This window comes from Amia ocellicauda, chromosome 6, assembly GCF_036373705.1.
Source record: "Amia ocellicauda isolate fAmiCal2 chromosome 6, fAmiCal2.hap1, whole genome shotgun sequence".
Lineage (NCBI taxonomy): Eukaryota > Metazoa > Chordata > Actinopteri > Amiiformes > Amiidae > Amia > Amia ocellicauda.
Window position 1 is genome coordinate 11,749,582 of NC_089855.1, and position 27,927 is coordinate 11,777,508.

The window sequence follows — 27,927 nt, forward strand, 5'->3', positions numbered from 1 at the left end:
AAAGATAATCGAATATAATCATGAGAAAACAGCTGGTAGAATAAACATATTCAAGTTTATTAAAATGGACAACTTTACATTTGTACATTCCACCTACTATGGTTTAGATCTACAAAGTAAGAAACAGTACATACATACATACACTATATATGTCACATACATATGCATATCTATGTATGTATAAAAGTATATACACATATTTATACACACACACATACACATTTATACGTGTGTGTATGTGCATACATATAAGTACTTTAGAGTTTAAACATCCTAATTTGGAAAAGAATAAGGCTTTGAGGAGCAAAGAGTTAAACAAAATGGAAGTCTTAATCTTCATGTCATGATGGGGATGAGAAAATGCCCAATTACCCTGTATAAACCACTGAACAATACTAAGATCATCTCAATTGTAAGAAAATCTCCACTTTGGTTCATGTTTGGTTCTGTAGTGAAATGGCTTTAACATAAATAAAGTCATGCAGGCACTGAAGAAGAAGGTTATGCTTTATGAAGTGTTTTAAATCAGTTATAGATGATGGAAAGTTTATGCAATGGTAGCTTTCCCTGGTCAATGTTTTCTAAACAAATGTAATAATTTATGATTGTAATTAAAAAAAAAAAAAACACAGTATCTCAATGGATTGGTCTTGAAAAGTCTTCAATAGATCTGCCATTCCATATTATACACATTTAAGAAAAGTGTAAATCTGTTATTTGTTTGTTATATCTTTAAATTAGTGTCTTTCGAATAATTCAGAATTGCCAATTGCTATTGAGTTGTCTCTGTTTTGATCCTTGCATCAGCTAGAAAGAGACAATGTCCACATATATGCACTGGCAGGGCATTCACTTCCTTTTCTCTTTCCTTTTATTTTGTACTGGAAAACTCTCCCCCATCCAATGAAAACTGTTACTTTATTAGTTTAAAGAAGGAAAGGAATATGTGCCAAAACCTAGGATATTGTCCGCTGGATTTATTCAGTAGGGTTTTGAAAACAAGCTTAGAGAATTACAAATAAAACAAACAAATATATGAGGGCAATCTCAAAATTCATGAACTAGCTTGACTAAGATTGGTTTAATGCATTTATCATGACGTATTAAATATGCTGTTTTATATTTAATGTAGTGGAACAATGTTTAACAATCCATAAATCATACTCTTCTATTGAGGGGTTCTTAAATAATTCAAAAGCACTGATAGTTTAATTTTTTCAAATTATGTGGACACAGTGGAGGGTGGGTGGCCATGTATTGTGTACTTCTCTGTGACAATATGATCTTTGGTACAGACACGGGCCCCTAAAATACACATTTCAAAAGAATAATAAAACATTTTAAAACACAGTATTATTTTTGGTAGGGAATTCCAGTGAATGTATTATTAACCATGTGTAGACAAACTATAATTGAAATTATGGACATATTTAATTATTGTAAGATTTGTCAAAGGGCTTCTTTAATATTTTAAGATATTTGAATTACTTATATTGAAAGGTTTTAAAAACCTCCTACTTTGCTGATTTTGATGCTAAGCATACCAGACTACAGAAAATCGAAATAAAAAAATGCACAAATTAACACATTCCTTCGATGGCAACCACTGCATCTAAAATCTGTAGCCAGTTATTCTTTCACTCTTGTATTCCTTAGCAGAATTGGAAAGATAATATAAACTGTACAAGGATTAGCAAACAAAAAAGTAACATACAGTTCTGCATACAACGCAGAAAATTAAATGTAAGAGTAATTACAGGCATACTATAATGCATGAATTTTAATCACATGATCTAGGAAAGCAATCCTGTTTATAAAATACAAAGTATGTTGAATTATGATAATTTAATGGCATATAGAGTAGTTTATAAGGCTATTAATAGAAAAAGCTGTTTTGGCTTGAGTGCTTTCCCAATTCTGCGGCGCCGTTACAGTTTTGAAATTTCATATACTTGTCAAAGGTTACGCTGCAAAAATAATCAACTTCAATGCAGCTCAAATCAACACACACAAAAACAATGTTTGGAAACTGGCAGAAAGGTGCAGTGCATGCTGGGTGACAGGTTTTGCACGAACCCCATTTGTGGAATAGTGTACCAAGGAGCCTTCCAACATGCCTTTTCTGTTTGGTGTCTGCTTCATGCACTGCTCATGACTCCATTCGAAAAACAATGAACCAGCTGAACCAGTTAGGCTTGACAATATAATCTTCATATTGCTTTCAGACATATTGTGCTTGTTTATACATCTCCTGAAGTAAACCTATGAGGGGCGAAGCCTCAAAATACTTGTGAATAATAACTTTCTCAAAGAGATGGGTTACAGATGGAATATTGGTTGTCGTTGAATTAAATTGGCAATAAAAAAAAAATGTGCACATAACTGGAATTTTTTATTGAACTTTTTTTATCTTCATGGTATGATCTTTTACTTAAAAAAGATTAGAGAAAGTTAAATTGGGGAAATAACCCTTGATACCCAAACCTTGGTTTTATTTTAATTATTATTAAAAAACAAGTATAAGAATGACAAACTTCTACATGTTTTTTCAGGAAACCCTTCTAAAAGCATCTTTAGGTTTCTGACGTGCACACACATTGATTTTCAGCTTTGATGGAAATAATTCATATCATAAAAGTGTGATGGCCTATAGGTAAAATTTACTTTTTTAGCTTATTCCAGGGTACTATATTTTTATGATATGTATAGCTTTTTAAGCTCATTATCAAAATCCATCAATGGTATTCTACATTGCAGATATAATTTTTGTGTGGAAAACTATTTTTTTAGAATCTGTAAAAGGGCAAAACATATTTTGTCATATTAAAAATTAACTATAAAAACATCAAATTGAGGGCACTATTTTCTGCGTTAAGTGCAAACCAAAAACATTATGATATATTAATGGTGATACAAACTTTGCCAAATACAACATCGTTGATTCTTACTCTGCTTTAATAGCATCCTTAGTTCAAGTGTTTTCCTGTATGTTTTCTGCATTCAAAGCACCAGCACATGGCAGGGATTTGTATTTCAGCAGAAATCTACTAGAGAAGGAATGAACAAGGTTGTACTGTGTCTGTCACCACACCTTTTTAACGTTACTCACAACAGAAAATATGTGGTTCCTACTTTACATGTTTAATGAAAAAGCCAAAGCTCTTCAATAAAGACGAAAAAGGATTCACGTGCTCTGCCTTAACCAAACCCACATTTGTGTTGTGTCAACTGCTATTTGTGTGGCACCAATTCATTTGATGTTGCGCACACGTTCATTCATTGCCTGTGGGGTCAAATCTGATAAGAAATGTTAGTAAAAACACTGTGCCTTTTAGTCAAAAAGCAGAACAGTGCATTTGAAGTTTAAAGACTTGAAACTAAAATCCAAAATGGCTGAAGAATCCAGTAATTTTAGGATGTAAATTGATATCGGTCTTAAAAATAATCTGATAACAGTGGAGTAAAAATGTTTAGTATAATAACAAAATGTTGCCTACAGAACATAATAAACAAAAATATGTGTTATCAGACTAATTTCATATAATGTAGTAATTATCCCTGTAGCTGCCATATTATGGCTTTAGAACCATGTGGAGAGAAAAAAAACTCTTCAGCTTCCCTGGGTTGAGGAAGCAGAACTGGTTTATATTTACTTTGCTGAAGTGAGATATCAGATATAGGATTCAGCATTGAAAACTTCACAGAAATAGGCGAGGCTTGAAGAACACAAACTGCAAGAAACACAAACCACTCTCATATGTAGTTTAAGTGGCAAGTGTCATATTGTATTTCCTTTGTCCCCCATTTTGACAGCTACTGATAGGTGGGGTAGTCAAACAATATGACAAATCTCTGACCGTGATGGCACACAAGGAAGATTATCACTACAGCAGCCACACAGTAACTGGAAGCTCAATTAAGTAATGTTTTATACCAATACTTCACAATCATCTCCCAACTGGAGCTCTGACAGGACCTGTGTCTGGGCTGTCCAGAAAGAGAAATGGCAGAGAAAGACACTCCTATCACAAACCTCATGAAGACGTGGTATCTGGTATCTGAAGGGAAGAATTCAGTACAGAATTGGTACAGCCCTTTATGTTACATCTTTTATCATAAAAGTTTATTTTGCAGTTGCATTTGGATGGAACTGTTGGGAGAAAGAGCAGTGTTCACGGTTATTACGGTTTAAATGGACAGGAACACAGAATAAATAGCTTCAAGTTTTACACAAAAGACTTGTTCATGTAGAAAGGGTGAATGCTCACATTTCACATCCTGACAGCAGTTCTGCTGGACCCCAGCGGGTGTGTGCTTCTCCATGCGTTTAACAAATGCAAATCAAGCACCATTTCTGCACTTCCAGAAGATTTTCAGGAGGGATTACCAGTTTTGAGAGCAATGGCGGTTTCAGGTGTGGTTGCTGGCGTTTGTAAAGTGCCTCTTGCTGGGAGATTCTCTGTTCCTCTTGGCTGCACAGTGAGTGTGGACTGGAATGCCATTGGGGTAACATACAAACTCAGGCTCGCTAAAGGTGTTGTGGCACAGCTGGCATCCCTTCTTCTCCGACAAGAGGACTGGCCCTCCTTTGCACTTCAACTATGAAGATGAAAAGAGTGAGGTTTTGCTTTTCAGAGTGTGTCATGTATAAGAATGGCTCAAACACTTTCACACCCAAGAAATGAGGAAATAATGAAAATGAAAAAATACATGAAGACTGGATACAAACATTTATAAGTATGTGAAATAGTAATGATCTTTCTTTGCAATTGTATTACTTTGGCTACTAATACAATATAGAAATAACCCCACAATAAAACAAACTTATATAGCAATCTATAGGAACAATACATTATACATTACACAAATCAGCTCATAGAGAGCTTAGAAAAATAAAATATTGAATGAGTATTAAAGATTATACCTTTCAAGGTATAAAAGCTTTACTATTAGAAAATATTTTGCAAGCATGTTGACCAAAGCAATTACAGAAAGTGATCAGCAGAGTGATGTAAAGCGATTAACCAATATTTTGTATTTATTAAAACAAAACTATACAAGTAAAGAAAAGCACCTGTACTGTCATTTAATCAAATACAAGCCCAGCCCTTGCTTGACAGAAGAGACGAGCTCACCTTCTCGTATTTATGGATGAGGTTCTCCGATCTGGCCAAGCCCAGTGCGATCTGAGTCATGCGCTTGGAGTGCATGCTCTCCCTCATGGCTCCGCTCAGGAAGGGCCCGAGCAGCTGTATCGACCAGCTCTCCGGGACGAGTCTTAAAACACGGACTGCGTCGAAGACCTCGGCGTGCCGGTTCAGCAGGTCCACGGCAGCCATGACTAAGGCATCGCTGGAGATGGCGGGGTCCATGTACACAGCCAGCAGCATGTGGAAGAGCCGCTGCCTGTAAGACGAGTCCCTGTCCTCAGACGTCCACAGGCAATACCTTTCTGCGGCCTGGAAGTCTTTGAGCTGGTGGACCAGGATGTGCAGGGCCTTGTCGTGCTCCTCCAGCTTTCCGTACAGCGTCGCACACTCCAAGTGAAGACCCGTGTCTTTGATCTTACCTGCAGGGATATCGAGACAGACTGAGCAGAGTCTGCGGACACACCGACATGATCAGAAGCAATGCTCCTTTTAAATCATTGCAATAAGCAGTACAACTTTGCACTTTCACATGCATTATTTCCTTGGTATTTAATAGTGTACACCGGATGCCTTCAGATTGTGTCTTGATAAGCATGGTTGTGTGGTTAGAACTTCAGTGTCATAGTGACATAACATGGATACTATGGTGGCCTATGAGGGGAAGCCATGTCACATGACTTGAGAGGATTCTACAAACTCTGCCAAATGCTTCTTCAAAACAAATCATAAATATCAATTTATTTATTTTGTAATTATTTTTGAGAAGACCATTTCTGTTTTTGTGACATACTCAGGAAAATATTCATAAAATTGAAAATCTGCATTCTAACCACTCAAAAAACTAAAAACTAAAATAATGAGACTGTGTTGAGATTAGAAGCCCTTACCTAGCAGCAGCTGCACTCTACAGATACTGGACTGCCGCAGCAGGTTTTGCAGCTTGGCCCTGGCACAGGTTAAATCCTCTGCAGGCGTGGCGCTCTGAGACTGTAGCTGCAGTACGCTATCGAGGTAGAGCACTGCCAGGTGAGTGTGGAACTTTTCTTTCTAAACAGAAACAAAGCACAGCAAAATCTGACTGGTGTGAGGAGGAATTGTAATCAAGACATCAGCGTTGTTGATATGTAAAGAAAAGGTAGGGCCTTGTCCCGAGGTGAATGCGCTGTTAGCGTAGTCATAACAGTCGGACTCTTTAATCAGTAAAACAGAGAGAGAGGCTCCAAATATTTAGCTGCAGTCACAGACTTCAACAACACCAAACAACTGGATGGATGGAGCAACGTAAAGGCAAATACTAGAAGTAAATTTCACCAAGACTATGTGCAAAGTTGGTAAAGACCTAAAAAGGTGCTTCCAGTTGACGGATCTGAATACTCACACAATCAACAGATTTCAGTTTTTTCTCTTTAGTTCATGATGACATTTAGGGTAACTTATCTCATCCTAGAAATCTTCAGTTTGAGCAATCAATACGTTTTTTTTTGTGATTTCACAAATGGGACACCATAAGAAGGGTCTGAATACTTTTGGAAGGCACAATATATATACATGTATAGATGTATAGAGATTGTGGCTTGCACAATCGTCTGGCCCCAAGGAGGAAACAAATGAACATGAAGAATTTGACCATTTAAGAGACCTATTATATTATATTATATTTTATATATATTTTTTAATTAATACTATGAAGTTAATACATCAAAAGATTGTTATACAAGATCAGTACCTGAATATTTCTTTCCAAAACTAGGTGTTCGAGATACAGTATGATGGCTTGGGAGTATTTGTGTAGGTACTTGATGACATCGTCTGGGTTCAGCTTGCCCGCTTTCTCTTCATCTACTGGCCTCCTTGTAAAAATCTGAACTGCCACCTACAGACACAAATAACAGGGATGAGAATGATATATACATTCTGTTCATGTTTACTATGGTTACTATTTTCATGTCAGACCACATGCAATTGTTTATGACCATCTGATTCAACAGCTACCGCTACAAAGTATACTGCAGGTTCCTGAAGGTATTTATACTAAATACAAAATATAAAAACATAAATCTATGATATGTAAAAGTCTGGGCCTTGGCAGTGCCCTTGCACCAGATTTTGTGGAAACCTCCAAAAACACTGAGTATTTGTATTGTGCTTAAATTAAATGCTTTATTTTCTCTTTAGAGTGTATGCAAAAACAAATACAGTAGGCCTACTAAACCAGAGCTAAAAAAACAGAAACAGCTGCAGAGCTAACATCATACTAAATAATGCTACAGACCTTCTCATTTTTCTTGAGAGCCCAATCTGCATATTTCCAGATCAGGTCTTGGTTGGAGCAGAAACTGAGGAAATCCACGACATAATCATACAGATCAGTCCGGGTACCATCCTGAAGCTCACCGTTTACTATTCGTACCCACAGCTAAAGGATAAAAGAGAGAGGTAAACATGATTGATAAACCAAGTGAAAAGTACATCTCAGCTACACCTTTCCTTGGTTGTCCATTGAATAAATGGCATAAGAGCTATCTGTAATGAAAAGGGAACTACTGCCTTATCTCCCTTTACTAAAATGGGAGATTCAGAAAATAAACACACTTAGTGAAACTACTAAGGGGAACTGTGGCAGCTGAATCTTTGAAATACATATTATTATTGTATTTTTATATACATGCGCTCCCACTATATATACAATTGCATTTTATGTAAATATTGTGCATTGAAACATTAAAAAAAAAGATTAGCACAAAATAGGGGTAGTAACCCATAATCCAGATTGTTTCCTTCCACAAAACCAAATCCTTAAAAAGATTATTGCAAAAGACCTTCTATTTCAGTTATTCAACAGTCATTGTCACATCCAAGACATGGTTTAAGTATATTATGGAAAAGCTTCCATCAGCAAACATTTCAGACATCAAGCTATATGTCTATCAATTATCGAGGATGAATGGCAATGTTCCCAGCAGGGATGAATCAATGAGCAAGAAAGAAAGGCTACATAACATTTCACTTATCCCCAAATATCTCCTCATTACACATTCAGAACAGGATGATCCAGAATAAAGGCTCAGTCTTTCATACAAAAAATAAACTTTAATTATAAGTAATTCAAGTAACATAACAGAATGATGTCAATTTGTATAATGAAAGACAAATGATCTCAGTTCAGTGGTTATAATTATATTTAGTATCACAATGGCACCCTAAGATGAATATTCCACACTTTTACATTCTCTGCTGTTCAAAAGGAATCTTACCTGTAATGCAGCATCATCTTGGGCATTGTAATGATAGAGCAATCCTAGTGCAAAGTATCTGAAAAATCAAAGAAAAAAGAGACACCACTTTAGAGATACAGTGAGGGAAAAAAGTATTTGATCCCCTGCTGATTTTGTACGTTTGCCCACTGACAAAGAAATGATCAGTCTATAATTTTAATGGTAGGTGTATTTTAACAGTGAGAGACAGAAAAACAACAAAAAAATCCAGAAAAATGCATTTCAAAAAAGTTATAAATTGATTTGCATGATAATGAGTGAAATAAGTATTTGATCCCCTATCAATCAGCAAGATTTCTGGCTCCCAGGTGTCTTTTATACAGGTAACGAGCTGAGATTAGGAGCACTCTCTTAAAGGGACACCTGTCCACAGAAGCAATCAATCAATCAGATTCCAAACTCTCCACCATGGCCAAGACCAAAGAGCTGTCCAAGGATGTCAGGGACAAGATTGTAGACCTACACAAGGCTGGAATGGGCTACAAGACCATCGCCAAGCAGCTTGGTGAGAAGGTGACAACAGTTGGTGCGATTATTCGCAAATGGAAGAAACACAAAATAACTGTCAGTCTCCCTCGGTCTGGGGCTCCATGCAAGATCTCACCTCGTGGAGTTTCAATGATCATGAGAACAGTGAGGAATCAGCCCAGAACTACACGGGAGGATCTTGTTAATGATCTCAAGGCAGCTGGGACCATAGTCACCAAGAACAATTGGTAACACACTACGCCGTGAAGGACTGAAATCCTGCAGCGCCCGCAAGGTCCCCCTGCTCAAGAAAGCACATGTACAGGCCCGTCTGAAGTTTGCCAATGAACATCTGAATGATTCAGAGGAGAACTGGGTGAAAGTGTTGTGGTCAGATGAGACCAAAATCGAGCTCTTTGGCATCAACTCAACTCGCCGTGTTTGGAGGAGGAGGAATGACCCCAAGAACACCATCCCCACCGTCAAACATGGAGGTGGAAACATTATGCTTTGGGGGTGTTTTTCTGCTAAGGGGACAGGACAACTGCACCCCATCAAAGGGATGATGGATGGGGCCATGTACCGTCAAATCTTGGCTGAGAACCTCCTTCCCTCAGCCAGGGCATTGAAAATGGGTCGTGGATGGGTATTCCAGCATGACAATGACCCAAAACACACAGCCAAGGCAACAAAGGAGTGGCTCAAGAAGAAGCACATTAAGGTCCTGGAGTGGCCTAGCCAGTCTCCAGACCTTAATCCCATAGAAAATCTGTGGAGGGAGCTGAAGGTTCGAGTTGCCAAACGTCAGCCTCGAAACCTTAATGACTTGGAGAGGATCTGCAAAGAGGAGTGGGACAAAATCCCTCCTGAGATGTGTGCAAACCTGGTGGCCAACTACAAGAAACGTCTGACCTCTGTGATTGCCAACGAGGGTTTTGCCACCAAGTACTAAGTCGAAGGGGTCAAATACTTATTTCCCTCATTAACATGCAAATCAATGTATAACTTTTTTGAAATGCGTTTTTCTGGATTTTTTTGTTGTTATTCTGTCTCTCACTGTTAAAATTCACCTACCATTAAAATTATAGACTGATCATTTCTTTGTCAGTGGGCAAACGTAAAAATCAGCAGGGGATCAAATTCTTTTTTCCCCCACTGTATGTCTGTTTTGCTGCAGGGTCAAAAAAAAAAAAAAAAAAAGTGTATTGAGTTCTCTTGGTTTGTGATCTTATGCTACATAATGATTAACATGCCCTTATACTGAAACTGCCTAGGGTAGTGTAATACTTAAGCCTTGCCTATTTCTTATTTAAAGGTGTATGCAGGAAATCCAGCTTTCACAATTGCTTCCAAGAAAGTTTTACCAAATTAACATTAAATGGGGTTTATGACAACATGTTTTGATATAACTAGGTGGGAATCATTATTTCAACTGGTGTGCTTTTCACATACATGATCACCTGACCAAAATAATTACGCACACTAGCTCAAGTTTTGTATTGTAACACAAGATTTGAAAATAAAAACTTTCTACAAATCTGTTATACCCCTTATTCTACACAGTTACTTTCTGGCACCATAGTACCCTGTATTATCACAGCCCTTGGTGTACAAATACATACTGTGTTCTGGTTTTAGAATGAAACCTGGATTTCTCCTTTAAGAACTGCTCAGTGCCCAAAAAAAGCCCTCAAGGGATTAGAACAAATCCCTGACTCTGCTCAGCTTCATAGAGCTTCTAAGGAGAGGACATCTGATTTACATACTTTTTGTGTTTCTCTAGCCATGGAGCACTATCCAGAAGGAGACACGAATTCTCAGAAACCAACAAGTCCAGCAGGCTTTCATGGTTGGCTTCCGCATACAGCTTCAGCAGGGCCGTGTCGACATCATCCCTGTAGCCGTTGGCCACTTCGGTGCTGCGGATCTCATTCAAGTAACTGATGAGAAACCTCTTGCACTTGAGGATCTTCTCCTGGTCTCCCTGCGTCAGATGGTTGAGATCGGCGAACTCATGGAGTGGAGGGTGGCAGCGTGTGAAGGTGGACGTCGCCGGCAGGAGCAGAGGACACAGGGAAATAAGTTCTCGCACATCCAAATGGCCTTTCCTGCAAGGATCACATCAAGAATGCTGAAAGAAAATACATACATAGACCTAAAATCCTGCTCGCGAGTACTTTACATACATGCAGGTTTGAAGAATGCACTGCTTTGTTAATTAGGAAAGACATATTGAAGTACTTCAAAGTTCTGTCCAATTTTTAAATTATTGAAGTGCACGATCACTGATAAATTACACATAAACCCTATACTGCAAGACATCTAAACCCTCAAAGAGCAAACAACTGGGACTCTGCATTTGATCTGTGATAATGATAAACACTACTTTCAATAATGCAAAATAGCAATTTAAATCTCCATGTTTTTTAGTTTAAATGTGTTGCATTGTAAAAAATAAAATGACACACAATAAGCAGTAGGATCAATTATGTTAGAACCTGAAGTCACCTGAAGTGTTCTTTAGCTTCTAAAAACTGAAGCTGTCCAAACTGTATGAATCCTGCTTGCTGAAGAATTCTTCTGTACATTATCTGGATGAAAAAGGGAAATCTGTGTTAGTATAAGAACACTAAAAGTAAAAACACAATTCAAACCAAATAAAGATCTCCCTTCAGATGTACCATCATGATAAAAATGCATCACATTCAGTAAAAAACATTGGTATAGCATAACCAAACTAATTTAATTGCAACATTGTCTGTTATGTAACTATTTTATATTATTTGTGTAGGCTATATTTGTTTATATTTTCTATCAGGGAGAAATTAAAGTAAACTTTTATTTTATATTCAGGATATTCTGATGCAGTTGACCTACAATGGCTTGTTTTCAGCATATAAGAAAATGTTGGGGGGAAATAAAGTGGCTTCACTTCAACTTAACTTTGTAGTACTGTTAACAAACTTGTTCAAAAAATTACCTGGAATTTGTCTTTAGGAATGTTTCTCCTGGCTCCCTCCGCCAGGACAAGGGCTTCTTCCACTCGGTGACTGGCAAGAAGATCCTGGATTTGTCTTTCCAGAGGTAAGGGCACTAGCATATATACAGCTTTTGTAGTGGCTAAAACCATTTTCCCTGCATTTCAGGAAAGCCAAAGAAAAGCAAAGTGGATGAAAAATAAAGGATGTTATACTTCAATTAGCTTTTTCATGCTCCATTAATTGATTTGTGTTAGGCAATGCCAATTAATAGTATAAACTACCAATTTACTGAACAATGGTTTTGGATTTTGAGCAATGTAGTGCAAGTGAAAAGTAAGTGATGTATCTGCTGTGCACATTATGGGATTTTCTGTAACACACAGCACAATCATGTTTCTGTATATGAAAAAAGACATTTAAAACTGAAATGTATATACATAATGTTTCAATTATGCTACGGTATAAGTGTATACAAGGGATATGCTGACAACTAAAATGCAAAATGTGAGATGGAGCAGTTTTTATAGTACCTTCAAAATCCTGCAGTATGTGGCCATCCCGGAAAGCAAGAGTCTGCTTGAGTTGCTGGTCCAGCATGCTATGCACAGTAACAAAGCCCTCATCCAGAGCCACGACATAGGGAAAGCACACAGCGGCTCCGATCACATTCTCTGACCAGCGCACCGGGGCCCGCTGAGAAATTCCTGCTGCGGTAGCAAACATCCCTGCAAGATGCATCAACAGAGAAAACCCCAAATGACAATCCCTTTCATAATGGGAAATCACACGGTTATCTTGGGTACACTGCAGACATGAAGGATCCACAGTCGGCACTCTGGACTTGCATGTTATCAATGATGTATGACCAGCATTAATTCAGTGTGAGGTTTTGGCATCACCAGCCTAGATGCCCCTCCCTTACACAAAAACACAGTGTGAACATATACATGTATAAACTGACTCACCTAAACCACCAGGAGCAGCTAAGAGAAACTCCTCTCTGCCTATTCTCTTTACTATTGGTTTCTTCTCTTCACTGTCATAGGGAAATAAGTCCTGGGAGGCTCCAGTGTTATAATTCAGGATAATGTACTGTGTTGTTAGTGCCAAGCAGAGGAAATAGCCATCCAGACTGATAGCTGAGGGCTGCTCAGGGGTGGACAACTCCTTGACAATCTGCACTCGATCCTCAAAAACCATGTAGATCTGTATGGTCCTTTTCTTCACAGAGATTATCCCAATTTCCACACAGAAGGGGTCACCATTGACAGGGTTCTCATTCATAGTGAAAGTGACCACACCTTTGATTTTGGCCCCAGACGGAATGGGCTCCAAGTTCAGCATGTTCACAACCATGATAGTGTTGTCACAGAGCACGATTAGGCGGTTCAGGGCAGAGGCGGCCTTCAACTCGTTTACAGGCTTTTTGAGACCTAGGTATTTGTGCAACTGCTTTTGGGCTGAAAAGGTCAGCTTCCCTTTTGCTGTACACTGCTCTTCAAGCAGAAAATGGTGGATGAAGCAGTCATTGGTCCCAATGTAGATGTTTTTGCCGCAGCATTCGATACACTCGATGTTGATCCGCGGTTTGTCTCCCATCAGGAGCTCCCGCTCTACTGCGGGAAGGAGTTCAAAGGCTTTCACGCTCATGTTGACACAGTCATCTAATGGGAGAAAAACAGACAAAACAGTCAGGCACACAGGCTCCAACGCTTCATATCACTGAGAGACCTAGCATCTTTATCACTGTTTGCACATCCTTGAGGACCACATATGTATTAATATGCCTTAATTAATTTATCCAGGGTACATACAGTGAGGGAAAAAAGTATTTGATCCCCTGCTGATTTTGTACGTTTGCCCACTGACAAAGAAATGATCAGTCTATAATTTTAGTGATAGGTGAATTTTAACAGTGAGAGACAGAATAACAACAAAAAAATCCAGAAAAACGCATTTCAAAAAAGTTATAAATTGATTTGCATGTTAATGAGGGAAATAAGTATTTGATCCCCTATCAATCAGCAAGATTTCTGGCTCCCAGGTGTCTTTTATACAGGTAACGAGCTGAGATTAGGAGCACTCTCTTAAAGGGAGTGCTCCTAATCTCAGCTGGTTACCTGTATATAAGACACCTGTCCACAGAAGCAATCAATCAATCAGATTCCAAACTCTCCACCATGGCCAAGACCAAAGAGCTGTCCAAGGATGTCAGGGACAAGATTGTAGACCTACACAAGGCTGGAATGGGCTACAGGACCAGAGGAATCAGTCCAGAACTATGGGAGGATCTTGTTAATGATCTCAAGGCAGTGGAACCATAGTCACCAAGAAAACAATTGGTAACACTCTATGCCGTGAAGGACTTTAAATCCTGCAGCGCCCGCAAGGTGCCCCTGCTCAAGAAAGCACATGTACAGGCCCGTCTGAAGTTTGCCAATGAACATCTGAATGATTCAGAGGTGAAAGTGTTGTGGTCAGATGAGACCAAAATCGAGCACTTTGGCATCAACTCAACTCGCCGTGTTTGGAGGAGGAGGAATGACCCCAAGAACACCATCCCCACCGTCAAACATGGAGGTGGAAACATTATGCTTTGGGGGTGTTTTTCTGCTAAGGGGACAGGACAACTGCACCGCATCGATGGGACGATTGACAGGGCCATGTACTGTCAAATCTTGGGTGAGAACCTCCTTCCCTCAGCCAGGGCATTGAAAATGGGTCGTGGATGGGTATTCCAGCATGACAATGACCCAAAACACACAGCCAAGGCAACAAAGGAGTGGCTCAAGAAGAAGCACATTAAGGTCCTGGAGTGGCCTAGCCAGTCTCCAGACCTTAATCCCATAGAAAATCTGTGGAGGGAGCTGAAGGTTCGAGTTGCCAAACGTCAGCCTCGAAACCTTAATGACTTGGAGAGGATCTGCAAAGAGGAGTGGGACAAAATCCCTCCTGAGATGAGTGCAAACCTGGTGACCAAATACAAGAAACGTCTGACCTCTGTGATTGCCAACAAGGGTTTTGCCACCAAGTACTAAGTCGAAGGGGTCAAATACTTATTTCACTCATTAACATGCAAATCAATTTATAACTTTTTTGAAACGCATTTTCTGGATTTTTTTGTTGTTATTCTGTCTCTCACTGTTAAAATACACCTACCATTAAAATTATAGACTGATCATTTCTTTGTCAGTGGGCAAACATACAAAATCAGCAGGGGATCAAATACTTTTTCCCCTCACTGTACATACATGCACATACATTCCTATACTAATCAAAAGGAATGCAACAACAGAAAGTATAAATGAACACCTGTAAGATGCATTTCACAGAGTGTAGGCCCATCCCTGGCCTTAATGGATGCAACCCTAGGAATGTGATTGACCAACTTCTCATAAATGGCTGACGGAATGCTTTCCTATTACTCAAAGTGAAATTTACAATGGATTGAGACAATTAAGTTTCTCTAGCTTTTTTTCGTGGATTGCCAGTCAAGGTTATCACACAGATTGTAAGAGATGTAGGTAATTACTCTAAAACAATGTGACACATTTATAACACTTTTAACCTTGATCCATTCATTTCAGCTTTGTGACCTGGACATCTTATAATGGGACTCATCCTTCAACAGGAGCCATCACCAATGTGAATGGTCACAAGAACACCCTGACTGACTATGAAATCATTTTGATCAGTGGCTTGTAGGTAGCAGTCCCGAGAAAAAATGAATGCATTGAACCCCCAATGTAAAGAACTAATGCTGGCAGGGAGACCTGTCTGGTCATTGATGGTTTTGAGGTTGGATACCTAGTTTATCTAAACCATATCTCACTGAATTACATTTCCCTTATGATATAGTAGTGGGTATTGGGAACCAGAATGTTCTATAAATGATATGGCAACCTTCTTCCATTCCACACTGAAATGGTGCACATTTCATTTCAAGTGTCATTTCAATAACTACGGTTTATGATTTATTTATATTTTATACCTATGGACTTTAACGTGTGCCATTATCAATATTGTGTGTAAACTATATATATGAGAGTATTTTTTCATTAACATGAATGTGTATAAATATTATTTTTTTTACAAAGCACAAATAATCCACCATCAACTATTCCCACTTTTGTATTTATAAAATGAAACCTCCATCTCAGGCATTAAAACTCCAGAATGGTAATGTAACTGTAACTTTACAACAGGTGTAGTAAGAAAATGTATACATTTTGTACTACAAGCCACAGACTCCTTCCAAAATAAGGAACAAATACAGCCATATAATGTATGTCTTTAATTTTATGATCTTAACATGCTATAGAACATCTTTGTAAGAATTCAATACAAGTACAAGTCTAAGATAGTACCAGATCAAAAACAATATATAAAAATGATAATACAGTAGATATTATTTCATACATAAACATCATCAGTGTATATTGATCCTCTGCTGGATAAAGACCTCCCAAGATATTTTCACTTGCTTCAATCTACAGCTTCTCTTTTCCATAACACAACTGAAGTGTATGATTTAATCTTCACATCTTTTATGTGGTCATCTTTTGGTATCCATTCAATAGCATAATTCGTGCTTCTTTTATATATTCTTCTTGCAATGTGTCCAGCCCATTGCCATTAAACATTTTAATTATTTCAATGAGTGAGCACTGGTAATATGCATTGATCAAATACTATTCTCTTCAGGCAAGTGGGTAGATTTCCTTTCAACAGTCTGCAGTTTCTTCCAAATGCACTCCATCCCATTTTCACTCCTTTTGATTTATTTCATAATATCTCCATGGACTGTTGTCCAAGCTAGACATAACGTTTGACTTATTCAAGTATCTGTAGATCTACTTAAATTTTCTAAGATTTAACAAAGCTGTTTAACATGACTTTTGTTTGTTCATTTTTAAGCCCTTATTGATTCCTTTTTCTTCCCTGTCCAAAGTCTTGACAACTTTTGAGAGTTCTGGAGAGATTGTGTCTCCTTGACTTACTCTTGACCTGGTCAGTGACTTGGTAGAGTCAGATTATTGATGTAGCATTGTTGTACATGTATGTAATAAGTTATATAGGAAATGTAATAATATATCTTATACAAAGTATTTACAAAGATAGTAACACATCACCTTCAAGAACACTGGACTTCGCCCAACCAAGAGAACAAACAGGATTCAGAAGTGAATATAACACAATGGATCAGATACAAGTTAACGACAAACGACCTGACACCATCTGATGCCTTGAGGGTTGCTATCTTTTCTGCTGCGGTTGACAGGCAAGTTATTTCGTCTCTCCATCCTTACAGCTTTACAAAACCATTTGCACCAATTTGAAATGTCCAGGATACCAAACCAAGCGAAGAGGACACATTCAAGGCGTATCTTATAACCACCACCACTTACATGACAATAAGCGTGTCAAGTATGTCTTCCATACACAACCAATCAAAACCCTACACTTAAAACCGAAACGTCACTAGTAGATTTAAGAAATATAACGAAAGCTAAATGCAGTTGACCACATGTGGCACACAATCTAACATTTTATTAATCTATGTGTAACACACATCTGCTGGACTCGTGTTTATGCGACAAGGACACCACAGTGTAACCAGGCAAACTGGAGGAGGACGGCCTGCTTGTATTTGATGTTTTATAAAGGAGATGCTGAAATAGCGACAGGAGGAACAGTTGTTGTCTTTGGACATAAACCCTGTCATCACATCTCTTTACACGGCACTTGTTATTCCCCTGTGCACAATGAATTGGTTAGCCTCAGCCTGATGTGTACAAGCTACGAAAGTTGCATCCGCAGCACATATCTAGCGATTCGATGCGGGCACAGATAACAGAGTGTGGAAATCATTTCTTACCTAAACCATGTATGTTACAATTTGGTTTAAGATGACAACGTCCCTCGGCCTCTGTGCTTCCTCACTTAACTCCCCTGTTTCCAAGCTCAGATCCTGCGCTCTGTTTCCGGCTCCCGTGTCACGCTACATCCGGTCACATGGTCTACTGTACGGCGGTGTTGTGGTGTGGATGTGGAAGCGCATTGGATGAGCGCATGTGTGCCGTACAGCGAGTTATCTTCACTTATCGATGTGGTTATACTGAGTGGTGGTTTTGAGAAGGAAAAGCTATAGATGAGTGTTGTGAACATTGCATGCACAGGAAATAACCTGCACACCAAAATGATCATCATTTCTATTTTATTTAGCGACATTTGAGCGAGAAAACACAGGTATGCACTATTACTAAGTGCACAAGAAGCGAGCTCGTATTGTACCATTTTGTATATTTAAAAAATTGGGATTTCTCGAACTTGTGACAAAGGGTAATCAAGTAATTTATTCTGATAGACAGGACTTAATATCATTTTTATAATGGAGAGAAACATGCATTTTTTTAAGTTTGTTGTTGTTTGATTCAATGTGAAATAGTATGCAGGACATTTTCCAAAAAGCCGCTATTTGGATCTAGTCATGGCAAAGTTTAAAGAGACATCTGACCGGCGCCGCGGAGCATTGTGGGATGTGCGTCTGTGCAGAACCGAAGATGAAAATGGCGGATGGTTGCAATTTGAGTGGAGGGAAAGGTGCACATATCGGCAAAAGCGGGGGTAATCTAGATCTCCTGTTGCACCCCGAATTGCTCTCTCGGGATTTTTTACTTCTTACACTACAAGAGGTCAGTGAGTAGGTTTTTTGTTTTTCCCTTCCCCCGCTATAGATATATCGAGGGACAGGATTAACAACACTACTTCAGCATAATATATATATATTATCTGTAGATATGTAGCAACTGCTTAGTTTTACTCGTTACAAAGTTATATGTTATTATTTATAGCTATGCATACGTTGGTATCTGCTACTGTAGGCCCTACTTGTTTTAAAATGTTTGAAGTGAGTAGTTACTTTATGTCACACAATCTGATGCTACTATACAGCGTTAAAATGTGATTAGCATCGAAGAAATGTGTAACTTTGAAATAATGTATTGTTTTAAGGCAGCTTCTATTGTAATGGGCTATTTTGAAGGTTTAAAGCATCAGGGTTGGCATCAGTCGGTTATATTCCGTGTCAATTCAGTCACTTTTGTATTCTATTTTGGTTTAAATTAGTTATGTACGAGACCTTGAAAACCAGTTGCCTTTTTTATGATGTCATTACCTCTGCTTTATTGAATTTGTATGAAAAAGATTTTGCTTTGAAAACTGCCTTTCCAAATGAAGCTTTATCAGATTCTTCAAATGGGAATTTTACATAGCTCTTGCACTCAGCTCATGCCACCAACCAGCCAAGTACTGAACACAGTCACTGGCCATAATAATGCAAGAACCAGTTTTATAGAAATTAGGGCATAGTTACTTTCAGTAATGTAAATGTTAACGTGGAATATAGCATGTTTTTTCCATTCATAATGCATACTTGTTTGCCTCTTTGTCTTGAAGTGCTGTACTGTGACAGTTGTGGAAATCTGGAGTATTTTTCTGGTGTAGTTATGCTAGCAGAAGATGCTTGTCAAAAACACCCAGCATGATGTCTTGCAATATTTGTGTAGCCACTAAATTACTTTGTATGAACTGCTTGTTTAAGTAACTAGCTGGTATTATGGCTATACCTGGAAACACAACTTAATTTAAATGCAGTGTATAAAACCTTTCCCACAATCAAAAGCAACATTGTGCAAATGCAAGTGTATAGGTTTTTCTTAAATCATGTCAAATGTCATTTCAGAAAAAAATCCCTGTTGAAAATGAGAAGGCTGCCAACAGAGACTGCCTCACAGAGCTGTACCTTCAGCATGTCATTCCTCTGCCTCAAAGGGCCCTGCCCAACAGCCGCTGGGGGAGAAGGATGCAGAAGAGCAGAGCGTGCCAGTCTGCAACAAATTCACAGAAACGCTGGTGCAGTACTGCTTATGCCTGTTTAATGTCTGCATAAATCAGATGTATATATTTTTTGTAATTCGTCCATCTTCTTTAAACTCACAGTGTGCTTTAGAACAAACATTACATGACTGATTCATTGCAGTAGCACTCTCCCTTATTTGTTCAGTTTATTTCTCAGTAGCATAGAATACATTATGACACATTTGCTATTCATTGTGTGGGAAATGTTTGAATTTATGATTAATCATAGTAAACTAATTCTAGGTGAAGAAAGCATTCATATTTTATATGCATTAATACAATTGTTTTAAAGTGCGAATGTAAGATTTTTACGGTATGAAAAGTGTTTACTGTTTTGCCTGAATTGAATTGGTCTGTCTTTTGGGTCTTTGTTTTAGTTCTTGGAGTGAAAGCTCTAGAAAAAGACCCCTGATTGTGTTTGATGGCAGCTCCACAAGCACTAGCATAAAACTAAAGAAGGCAGACGATGGCTCTGGACCGGTGGACCGCTTGAAGCCACCTCCGTCGGGGAACCTTACCAACACCATTCGCAGACTGTCGGGCTCATCGACCAATTCCTCTTCAGATGGCTCCAACAGGAGTGCTGTCGACCTTGTGAGTGGGGCAACAGAAAAGCAATGCAGTGAAGCACCCATTCACAGGAGTCCCTCGGGAAACGGAATGTCGCCCCCACCCACATCTCCCCCAGGAGGCACAGCGGTGGTCAAATTAAAACGACAAGCGCCCAAAGAGGGAGAGTCTGAAGACGCAGTAAGTGAAGTTAATATCCCCACATTCTCGATATGCAATTTTTTAGTTCTGAGGTAGTAACCAGGTTCACATGAATCTTGGGAAAGCTGGGAAATTACTATTTTCACACAAATGCCTGCAAACTTAATGAAAATGGTGAAAATGTGTGCATCAGCATGAGGTTAATAATATGGGATATGATGTGGTGATACGGTTGGTTAAATCTTTTGGTTTTAACTTGTTTTTCTAAGTATATGTATATACACTACTTGGCCAAAAGTTTGATGAGCAGGTGTCCACATCTCATTCCAAAATCCTGGGCATTAATGTGGAGTTGGTCCCCCCTTTGCTGCTATATCAGCCTCTACTCTTCTGTGAAGGCTTTCCACTAGATGTTTTAACATTGCTGGGGGGGGGAATTTGCTCAAATTCATCCCAAAGGTGTTCGATGGGTTTGAGGTCAGGGCTCTGTACAGGCCAATCAAGCTCTTCCACACTGATCTCGACAAACCATTTCTGTATGGACCTCACTTTGTGCATGGGGGCATTGTCATGCTGTAACAAGAAAGGGCCTTCCCCAAACTGTTACCACAAAGTTGGAAGCACAAAATCGTCTATAATGTCATTGTATGCTGTAGCGTTAAGATTTCCCTTCAGGGGAACTCGGGGGGCCAAGCCCTTCCACCAAACTTTACAGTTGGAACTATGCATTATTGCAGGTACTGTTCTCCTGGCATCTGCCAAACCTAGATTTGTTTGTCGGACTGCCACATGGTGAAGTGTGATTCATCACTCCAGAGAACGTGTTTCCAATACTCCATAGTCCAATCACAGCGAGCTTGGTATTGCACATAGTCATCTTAGGCTTGTGTGCTGCTGCTCGGCCATGGAAACCCATTTCATGAAGCTCCCGAAAAAACTTTCTTGTGCAGATATTGCTTCCAGAGGCAGCTTGGAACTCGGTAGTGAGTGTTTCAACCACTACACGCTCAGCACTCGGTGGTCCCGTTCTGTGGCCTACCTCTTCACGCCTGAGCTGATGTTGCTCGTAGATGTTTTCACTTCACAATTACAGCGCTTACATTTCTGCCCTGCAAGAGCTGTCAACTGTATTTGTTGGAAAGGTGGCTTCCTATAACGGTGCCACGTTGAAAGTCACTGAGCTCATCAGTATGGCCCATTCTACTGCCAGTGTTTGTCTATGGAGATTGCATGGCTGTGTGCTTGATTTGTATACACCTGACAGCAATGGGTGTGCTGAAATGGCTGAATCCACTAATTCAAGGGTTTGAAATATCAGCGCATTTGTGAAATTCTGCAGACTTTGAGACCGAATGAAGAGTTTTTCACAAGATGTGAATGCAAAAAGTTGTGATAGAGTGGCAGGAAGGAATCTCACAGTGCAGCTTCGTGCTGAATTACATCTAAAATATTAGGACCTGTGAATGGGGAGGAGACCCGTTTTGCTGGTTTGGCTTCCGCAATGGTCAGGCAGCGCAAGCCAACCACGTTTTTTTGTTATTCAAGATAAAATGGAGGCAGAAGAGCAAGAGCTCCTGTGAGAAGCAGCGATGGCGCATGAAGGGGTATAAACCTGTACTTTGTAGCGGTTGCAAATATAAGTAGAAGAAAAAAATTGTTTATATATACCAAAGTTGCCGTTGATGACAGCTGTGTATTAATTTATTGGCAGACACCCTTATCCAGGCGTTATCTACCAGCAGGTAGATCAATATTGATGTTTGCTTTTTGAAAACCCTGCTATATTAGTAATCTACTGTTAGCCAAGAGGCAATAAAAGTACAATGTTTTGCTGGGTGTCACAAGGGGCAGTACTTCACTTGACAGTAGATCCCTGCAAATATTATTTTCTCCAAATAATGTTTGTACTTTGGCCACACTGACAGTTAATGCAAGAAAGCAGTGTTAAATGTTTAAACATTAAATATGTGACTGTTACACAGGTAGATTTAAAGCCATGGTGTGCAATCCTGAGAAGCCAGCAGTAGCAGCTTGTTTTGAAAGCATAGACCCCGCCCTCACTTCAGAGGCGTCTCCAAAGCCACGCCCCCTCCATCACACATGCGCACACAGAGCAGTGTCTCAGGAGGAGAGACGTGTGGGTGGAATCGATCGCAACAGTTTCAGATTACCACGTCTCATTCATATGTTAGACATTACAATAATAACCGTAAATAAGTTGTATACGTTCGTTATTATGTTTTTAAAAATAGTAGCTGCGGCTCGCCTTCCATTCTCGCGCTCGCTCTGCATAGCGTCAAGGTTCCCGCGCTGATGACGTGTTATTGTCTGCGCGAAGAGGTTGCGCGGCGGTATGCAAATATAGATTGACAGACAGGAAGGACATCCTATCATTACATTCGGACCGAATGCAAAGATTTGTCGATCCTTTTTTAGCCCTGTCCCTTCCACAGAAGATATATATATATATTTTTTTACATTTATACCACTTCAATTATTGGTTTCTATCAGGATGTGAAGAGACTTTCAACCAGTAGAACAAAAAATGATAATGGAAAAGATTGCATACCCTACCTTTAAACGTTTACCATTGTTTAATTTGCATTAAACTGAAGAAACTGATGCTAAAGAAGAGAAGGTAAAACTATGTAGTTATGCCCCCCCCCGCTACATTTTCTTTCACAGAATTTTGGGATTTTCATTTCACACCCCTGCTAATTAGAAGGGTTGTCCACAAACCTTTGGCCATGTAGTGTACATTGTAAATGGAAGAAATACAGGGCTATAACTATCTGTGAGTGGTGACAAAAAGGCAGATATATATATAATCCCCCACAGATCCCAGAAAAGTTCAATTGAAGTGCAATCTCTTGTATTATTTGTTTTAAATAACAGAATTGTTGCCGTATTTCAGTATAATTTATCTTGGAGAAGGCTTTAAATTAAAAGCGTGAAGGAATTTCCTCTACAGTTAAATCACTGCCAAAAGATTAACTGCAAGCTTTAGTTATTCTTGGATTATTTTTGTGTGAATGTGTTTATATTCAAACTGTATGGAGGTATTCTCTTCCCTTGTCTTTTTAAGTATACGGTAACCAAGCAATCCAAAGGCTGAAACAATTAGGCCTACCTTTATCTACCTAGCGAACCATTATAAAATAATTTTTCAATGCCAAAGCATATGTGGCTTGTGAATTGCTTGCTTTTTTGTCATTTTAGCACAATTACAAGTACTAAATAATTTGATCTTCTGTGTTGGCGAAATACACAGTCATCATATCCATATAAGCATGTTCAGTGTTGACCTAATTTCCTCATTAAAGGTTTCTTCATTTTGCAGGCAGACCTGAAGTCATCCGAGCCCAAGAGGAAAATTCAGCATGTAACGTGGCCATGAGTCGATTCTGCTGCAGAAAACCAAAAGAGTAACCTCTTGTCTCTGAAAAGGGCAGGCTAAGCCTACTGCAGTTCATAGTTTGGTGTTTCAGCAACCTGTGGATAACTGGACCTTTAGTCTGGCTGCCTGAAAAGAAAACCTTAGCATTTTTCAGGGACCCGTACTGTTAATTACCTTTCTTTGAAGTGCCCTTAAAGTCCCAAATGTTAATAGATTAATCTAAAAGTCTCTGAGAATTGGATGAGTAGTAATCAATGTCAGAAAAGCAGCTTTTTCAATGACATTGGTGTTTTCGTGTTTCTTTGTGTGTATGTGTTTGTGTGCAATACATTTTTCTGATGTGAAACAATTTTAATTAAAGATGCATTGATGGTTCTCTCCCAGTTTTTAATAAAATGCACTATGAATTGCAAACCATAAATTTCTTATTTCTGCTAATGAAAGACGTCTAGTTTGGAAGTACTCCGTGTGACCCCCTCAACAACCTTTTAATTCCTTTGTTGTTATTATTATTATTATTATTTTTATTTCTTGGCAGACGCCCTTATCCAGGGTGACTTACAACATAAGTGCAAAACAAAGTGCAAAGGAATCATGGCATTGCCAGCTGTTTATGAAGTCTCATAAGATCCTCTATACTAGGGATGGCCAGCCTTGTTTTTGGAGAGCCCCAATCCTGCAGGTTTTAAGATTTCTCTCAATCACCAAGAACTGAATGTCCTGAAAACGGGTACATTGTGCCTAATTAAGATCCGCAATTGGCTCAATTAAGCAATTCATTATCTGGATAAACCAAAAACATTGTAGGCCCTGTGGCTCTTCAGGACCAGGGATACCCACCTCTGCACTATAGAATACCTTTTAAAACAATCAGTTGGTCCCAAATAAATTATAATTACCAGTAAGAAGATGGTATGCTTGGATTTGCTGGACAAAAGCTTTGGAAGTGTGCTTTTGACAACATTTATGAATATGGTGTTTGTTTAGTTATCCCTATCCCTATTGGGTTATGATTTTAATTGTTTTCTGGAAGTCATTGACATACCACACAAATCAAAGGACTAATTAAATCAAAACTTTGACCCACCCGCTAATAGCAAACTAAAAAACTGTACATCATAGCGGTTACATTTATGATTAGAAGAAAGTGGCATCTTACTAAAAATGCAGCTGCAACTGAGTACAGTTCTGTAGATTTCTGTTAGTGGGTGGGTCAAAGTTTTGATTTAATCCCAACCTAAGTGTTCAAGAAGGTATTGCTTGTACTTCAGTTTTAATTTTTGCCTTGCAAATAATCTGGCTTCCCTCAACATTCCCCTCTCAAGGTGTGCTAAAAATGACTTCTCAGAATTGCAGATGGAATGCATTTATTTACTAAGCAAGCTGTAGTTGGGAGGGTAAGTGTTACACCGATCAGCCATAACTTTATGACCACCTGCCTAATACTGTGTAGGTCCCCCTTTTGCCGCCAAAACAGCCCTGACCCATCGAGGCATGGACTCCACTAGACCTCTGAAGGTGTGCTGTGGTATCTGGCACCAAGACGTTAGCAGCAGATCCTTTAAGTCCTGTAAGTTGCGAGGTGGGGCCTCCATGGATCGGACTTGTTTGTCCAGCACATCCCACAGATGTTCGATAGGATTGAGATCTGGGGAATTTGGAGGCCAAGTCAACACCTTGAACTCATGATTCATCAGACCAGGCCACCTTCCTCCATTGCTCCGTGGTCCAGTTCTGATGCTCACATGCCCGTTGTAGGCGCTTTCGGCAGTGGACAGGGGTCAGCATGGGCACCCTGTCTGGTCTGCGGCTACGCAGCCCCATACGCAACAAACTGCGATGCACTGTGTGTTCTGACACCTTTCTATCAGAACCAGCATGAACTTTTTCATCAATTTGAGCTACAGTAGCTCGTCTGTTGGATCGGACCACACGGGCCAGCCTTCGCTCCCCACGTGCATCAATGAGCCTTGGCCGCCCATGACCCTGTCGCCGGTTCACCACTTTTCCTTCCTTGGACCACTTTTGATAGGTAATGACCACTGCAGACCGGGAACACCCTACAAGAGCTGCAGTTTTGGAGATGCTCTGACCCAGTCGTCTAGCCGTCACAATTTGGCCCTTGTCAAAGTCGCTCAGATCCTTACGCTTGCTTATTTTTCCTGCTTCTAACACATCAACTTTGAGGACAAAATGTTCACTTGCTGCCTAATATATCCCACCCACTGACAGGTGCCATGATAACGAGATTATCAGTGTTATTCACTTCACTGTCAGTGGTCATAATGTTACGGCTGATTGGTGTATCTGATGGATCAACTTTGCATGCATTTAGATAAGTTTTCACTCCACATTTGTTTCTTCTACTTGTCAAATATTTTGTAGTATTGTCAATGTTGCTGCAATGTTTTTTTTTGTTTTTGTTTTTTATTGCTTGAATGACCAGAGCAGAGTATCTCCCAATAAATGGTTTTCTTGTCAAAGTTCCTACCAGAAATGATCAGACATTCAGCTTTTCTAGAAAAATAGTAAATCTGATTTACATAAATTCAATGATGCCAACATGATGATAGATGGATTATAGAAGATGGCTTTTAAAGCTTTGCCTGACATGCAATATTGATCCAGACTCATCATGCATAGGTTTAGGTCACTACTTTCTGTGAAGACTCCAAAATCACACCCAAATTCATACTGGTTTTAAGCTTAATTGATATATTGTGCTTTGGGATTTACATTACACATGTCACATATATTAATTTTTTAAATTAAATTAGTACTTCTAAAGTAGAACAGTGTGGATTTTTCAAGCCATACTAAAATGTTCAAATTTAATTTTGCATTTTGATTTAATAATGTAGTAAATGTATATATAAAGTTTGATCTCATCCAGTTGTATTTATTCACCATGCTTATTCATTATTCTTATTCATCAGATGTCTTTTTACTATAATTGATGTCACAGTTTGATCATTCTTCATCTTTTCTACCGGAAAGAGTAGAAAATTAATACTTCATAAATTATATTTTTAATTGTAGAATATCAGAATATAAGATTGTGTTTTTTTATTTATTATTTGTTAGATCATTATCTGTAAAGGACTGAATATTCCTAATGTCTTACTTTTCTAAAGTGTATTTTTAATCTATAATTCAGAATACATTCTTCCAAATATGAAAGCTGTCCGTCTGTTTGTCCGTCCGTCTGTATGTCCCTTCCCCCTGATGGCTGTTGTTCTGTTTTTTGTTTTTTTTTATACACCCATGTCTGTTTGGCCATTTGTAACACATGCTACATGGTATATTTTTGCTTAGTAGTGAACTAATATTCAAAATTGTTCAGCTTGTTAAATGTAGATGTCTTGTGATCAACACACAGTAATTCAGCTTGAATTGACTTAACACTCTACCCTTCATATCATTTCAAAACAGATACAAAGCCATTCACTATACTACTTTGTCATACCTGGAAAAACTGCTAGAATTGTTGTATACTGTGGTATACTTGGTTTTATATATTGACATTTTGAAATAAAACCAACCTTTTGTATGAAATGCCTATTTAAGATAATAAATGTACTTCACTTGCCTTTTATATTGTTATGTTACTAATACTCTATTTTACACACTACTGGCAAACCATTCTGACTGATTTGGTTCCTCTTCAGCAATAAACATCTAATTTACACAGGGGATGGTAAATTTAATCAGAACTTTTAAAATGATGTAACTTTTTCAATTGCACCTTTTTTCCAAATAATTGCATTTGTTTTAATACATTATGTATATTTGTGTCTGTGTGTGTGTGTAATAATGTAATATATATGCATCTGTTTCTTATAGAAATAATTCTTGACTAGTTAACGTACAGCCAGCACACACAGTGAACGTGCTTATTCTTAATTTATGATGTTTTGAAACAACCTATCCCAAAATTAGGGGATTGCTTGCGTCTGGGTTGAGCTGATGATTAGCAGGTTTTAAAACTGCAGCCATGTATTCTACATAAAATTAAATATATGCCT

At 38.8% G+C, this 27,927-nt stretch overlaps 2 protein-coding genes across 3 annotated transcripts; one reads left to right on the forward strand and one right to left on the reverse strand.

Annotated features, from left to right (window-relative positions):
• Nucleotides 1-36: 36 nt before the first annotated feature.
• tgfbrap1 (transforming growth factor, beta receptor associated protein 1) lies at nt 37-17,855 on the reverse strand. 2 transcript variants are annotated; one of them, XM_066706141.1, is made up of 12 exons: nt 17,753-17,855; nt 12,840-13,538; nt 12,405-12,599; nt 11,874-12,028; nt 11,402-11,484; nt 10,660-11,001; nt 8,405-8,462; nt 7,423-7,566; nt 6,877-7,023; nt 6,038-6,197; nt 5,136-5,569; nt 37-4,599 (listed from the first exon to the last, which is right to left on the reverse strand). In XM_066706141.1, exons 2-12 carry the CDS (start codon nt 13,522-13,524, stop codon nt 4,411-4,413), a joined length of 2,592 nt encoding a protein of 863 aa, XP_066562238.1. In that variant the 5' UTR covers nt 13,525-13,538; nt 17,753-17,855; the 3' UTR covers nt 37-4,410. The 2 variants fall into 2 exon arrangements, with proteins under 2 accessions (XP_066562238.1, XP_066562239.1); XM_066706142.1 differs by lacking the exon at nt 37-4,599 and having other exon boundaries at nt 5,218-5,601.
• A 112-nt stretch (nt 17,856-17,967) lies between these two features.
• On the forward strand, nt 17,968-27,497 carry c6h2orf49 (chromosome 6 C2orf49 homolog). Its single transcript, XM_066706143.1, has 4 exons — nt 17,968-18,569; nt 19,619-19,788; nt 20,172-20,544; nt 23,846-27,497. Exons 1-4 carry the CDS (start codon nt 18,414-18,416, stop codon nt 23,900-23,902), a joined length of 756 nt encoding a protein of 251 aa, XP_066562240.1. The 5' UTR covers nt 17,968-18,413; the 3' UTR covers nt 23,903-27,497.
• Nucleotides 27,498-27,927: the final 430 nt, after the last annotated feature.

Coding starts and splice junctions, on each gene's coding strand:
- tgfbrap1 (XM_066706141.1), bottom strand. CDS start 13,524: ATGAGCGTGAAAGCCTTTGAACTCCTTCCCGCAGTAGAGCGGGAGCTC. Junction 12,029..12,404: donor CATACTGCAGGATTTTGAAG/GTACTATAAAAA, acceptor CCTGAAATGCAG/GGAAAATGGTTTTAGCCACT. Junction 6,198..6,876: donor TTTTGGAAAGAAATATTCAG/GTACTGATCTTG, acceptor GTTTCTGTTTAG/AAAGAAAAGTTCCACACTCA.
- c6h2orf49 (XM_066706143.1), top strand. CDS start 18,414: ATGTGCGTCTGTGCAGAACCGAAGATGAAAATGGCGGATGGTTGCAAT. Junction 18,570..19,618: donor TACTTCTTACACTACAAGAG/GTCAGTGAGTAG, acceptor ATGTCATTTCAG/AAAAAAATCCCTGTTGAAAA. Junction 19,789..20,171: donor ACAAATTCACAGAAACGCTG/GTGCAGTACTGC, acceptor TCTTTGTTTTAG/TTCTTGGAGTGAAAGCTCTA.